The 4,198-nt window shown below is 29.1% G+C and overlaps 1 protein-coding gene across 1 annotated transcript; it reads left to right on the forward strand.

Moving 5' to 3' along the window:
- The first annotated feature begins 6 nt into the window (after positions 1–6).
- Positions 7–4,187, forward strand: LOC111030803 (zinc finger protein 2-like). The gene has a single exon (XM_022310489.1). The coding sequence runs from the start codon at positions 530–532 to the stop codon at positions 2,429–2,431; it is 1,902 nt and encodes a 633-aa protein (XP_022166181.1). The 5' UTR covers positions 7–529; the 3' UTR covers positions 2,432–4,187.
- Positions 4,188–4,198: the final 11 nt, after the last annotated feature.

Below are 4,198 nucleotides of genomic sequence, written 5' to 3' on the forward strand. Positions count from 1 at the left end.
ATTCTAATTATACTCCTTCTCTTAAACACTTATGCGATTGAGTGTTCATTCTATAATTCAAAATGTTACTTAAGCACTTAATTGTTTATTATTCTATGTTATTGTGATCCTTAAATGTACCTAAAAATTTGATACAAACAAAACTAAAAAGATTCTAAATAAATATTGTATTTTAAGCCCACACACTCTTGTTCAGAATGAATTACCTACTCTTATCTAACAATCACGAACTTATACAATCGTAGTAATTTGACACTCATAACAAAATATTTAATATTATATAAACACAATTGTTCAGTGCGTAATAAATAATTGGTAATTATTGTATTCTAACATTTATTAAGCTATTCAATTTTTTTCTTAATGATTATTTTAGGATATAAAATTAATATACATGTATCCTTAAATGTATAAGTGCCTTGCTCCAAATGATTTTCAAATCTGCTGCATTATTTTACTGTACTTTTGTTACGTAGTATCTATGTTGTACCTATAGTTATTGAATTATTTGGTAGTTTCAAACTGGTTAATGGTTATTGATCTATTTTATAACAGTGAAATAACAAATAATTCTATTTTTTGTTTCAGTTCATTTAATTCTAAAGAAAATGTCGAGACTTCTAATTTTAATGATGTTGAATGTGAAGTTGACCCTGTTGATGGTATGGTACTTGGCAACAATATTGAAATTGAGCCTGAAAGATCTCAATTAATGTTATCTGATATCGATCCCAAGAAAAAATCATTTGACTGTCACCTCTGTACATTATCATTTCCAAAAAGAAAATATTGGGTTGAACACCAGAGAGTACATATAAGAATTAATTATTATCCTGAAGAATTACCCGTGACAAGAATACCTGGCGAGAAAATATCTTTTGACTGCATATACTGTTCTAAGAAGTTTTCAGTTAAATCAAATTTAACCGTACACCTAAGGAGCCATACCGGAGAAAAACCATACACTTGTGATCTTTGTCAACGACCTTTTGCTCAGAGGCAAAATATGATGTGTCATATGAGAACACATACAGGATATAAACCCTATTCATGTCGAATTTGTAAAATGAAATTTGGTCATAAGTCGTTATTAGACTACCATGAATGGAAACACACTGGTATTAAACCATTTAAGTGTGAAGTTTGTGTTAGAGAATTTTCTCGGAAATCGTGTTTAGTTTTTCATCAAAAACACAGTCATACAGGTGAAAAACTTTTTAAATGCAATATTTGTGACCAAACTTTTTATAGAAAAGCATTTTTGAAGAATCATATGAGAGTCCATAATACCGTGCAATTAGAAAAGTGTCATATTTGTGACAAAACCTATGCTTATAAATCAAGTTTACAAAGACATTTGTTGATCCATTCTGGTGAAAAGATGTTTGAATGCGATATGTGTAAGAGATCCTTTTATCGGAAATCAGGTTTACTTGCCCATATAAAAGTTCATATGAGAAAGAGACCTTATGAGTGCAATCTCTGCAGATCAACATTTACTACATCAGCAGAACTAAAAAGCCATACTAAATCTCACACCAGTGACAAACCATTTCAATGCCTGCTTTGTGACGCAAGTTTTATATTACAGTCACTTTTAAATACTCATATGAAATCTCACAGTGGAAATAGACCATATCAGTGCCCTCATTGTTTAGTGACATACTCCCAAATGAAAAGTTATTCTTACCATTTAAAAACTCACAGAGATCATGAATTGTATAAATGCAGTCAGTGTAAAACATCATTTTTTCAAAAAAATAAGCTAATTGATCATTTACGATTACATACTGGTGAAAAACCTTTTAAATGCCTCGAATGTAACAAGAGGTTTGCTCAAAAGGCTTTCTTACAGTCACATATGAGAACTCATAGTGTTGGACAAAAATATAAATGTGACCTATGTGGAGTAGTCCTTAAACAAAAATCAAATTTGATTAAACACATAAAAACCCATCTTGCCTTTAAATCAAATTTTAGGTGCAGATTTTGTAAGACTAAATTTTTACAAAAATCAAGTTTTATGAGCCATATGAAAATTCATTCTAAAAACAATCCTTACAAATGTAGCATATGTGGTACTTCATATCTACAAAAAACTGAATTGGATAAACACGAAAAGACTCACATGATTGAAAAGGCTTTACTGATGTGTAAAATATGTAATCAATCTTTTCCAACAAAATTAAAACGTATAAATCATGAAAGAAAAATACACACCGATGATGCATTTCAATGTGTTATATGTTTTAAATTATTTTTTGAAAAAAAGGAATTGTCACTTCATATTAAATTGCATATGAAGAATATGTTATCTAAATGTTTGAGTTGTAAAGTGCCATTGCTACAAAAACCTGTTTCGGCTAAAGTTTTAAGACTAGTTATTGGAAATAAAATTAATATATGTGACTTGTGTTCTGTCATCTTCTAATCTACCAGGCACACAACTCGTTGGAGCATACAAATTACAGTATTAAGCCATTTCTAAAGTTTCTGGCCATAATGTAGTTCACTTTTTTAAACAAATTAAATAATTGATATGTGCATTACATTTGTGTATACTTAAATTGGATTTTATTTTATTGGATTTATTTTTATTTTATCTTAAATTTATTATTTACTTGTTTTTAATAATTATTTATAGATGATTTGTAATCTGAGCACTTGTTAATTCAGTGCATCTATTAATTGTTTTTACAAAATTGCAAATCTAATAATAACAATGATCTGAATTGTGTATTGTTATAACTTCTAATATTATGATATTTTTATTATCCATATTTTAATTAAAAAATATTAATATAAGTAATGTAATCCCTACTTAAGAAAATTAAAATTATTATAGTATTGATAACATAAGTTTTATGATGTTTAAATATCCCTGGTGAAAGTATTGTCTAATGAAAACATGAATATGAAAACTGGGTTTAAGAAATGAAAATAATGTTTTAAACACACATTTCTTGTGAACTTAATTCCTCGGTTACAACTACAACAATAGATGAGATTGCCCAATTGAAATAGCAAATAAAACAGCAAGTTTAAATACCACCGAAGATAACTAGATTTTAGATTGATTAAACACAACTCAAAATCCACACAATTCAATTTTTATGAAACAATCAAGAAATAATTGTCATCGATTAGAAGTGTACTAGACATTTTACGATATGGCCGGTAAACCATTACACTTAGGAGGAAACCGTTCCCAGTGTGTTGTTGTTAAATAAGTTTACAGACCAAGTACTCGGAGGCTTTTTTTTGAATCACAAAATATAGACTTAGTAGTTGGCGTAATGCCTATATGATAAAAATCATAAATCATAAAACACTATTAGTGATTTGCGTGACAATTTTTCTTTACAAAATTATTATTAAAGTACTTTTTGATTATTCTTAGCAATAAATGAAATTAAGATGAAACATTACAACAGTCTTTTTAGAGGTCTTCCAGAGCTTTAAAAAATGTCCCTGAGTTTATTTTTGGCCAAGTATCAAACATTGATTTTGGAGAGTATTTTGCAAGTCGCAGCTAAAACAAAAGCAATAACTCACTATTACAATAGCTCTGGAGACAGAAGCGAGGAAAATAGTCATTCCACTAGTAAAAAAATATATTAATTGAGGATATGCACCAATTCAACCAAACAAGAAATTTACAACAGCCAACATTGCCAGATGATTAAATTATGGCTACCTAAATTGTTGGAATGAAAATTAGTTAAATTTATAATGGTTTTCCTGCAGTTCCTTGAAATTAGTAACTACTCGGCACTTTTATTCCAACATTAGAACTTAATACTGTTAGCTGTTACGTTCTACAAATTCTATGATTTTGTAAACCAATTTTAATGATTATATGTGATAAATAACATCCATATAATTAGTAAGGGTATCCTTACACATGAGCTAGTATTACTCAAACGATTCGAAAAACCAAAAATTACAGCAATAAGCACTACTATTTGCAGCCACACACAGTCATTCTTGACCTTCATTACTAACCTCAAAAGACACTTGTAAAACACACAATCCGGTCCAAGAATACAGATCAGGAATCACTTACCGGAGTGCAGCAGAATCATATGTACCACAACCACTAAGTCCTGAGCACCTTCATACCACTGACATCAACAGAACTTGTGTGTTAAATAGATTTTGTTTTTAATAAACCATTATTATATTAATTGTTTAAACA

Source organism: Myzus persicae, unplaced genomic scaffold (assembly GCF_001856785.1).
Source record: "Myzus persicae strain clone G006 unplaced genomic scaffold, MPER_G0061.0, whole genome shotgun sequence".
NCBI classification, from domain to species: Eukaryota; Metazoa; Arthropoda; class Insecta; order Hemiptera; family Aphididae; genus Myzus; species Myzus persicae.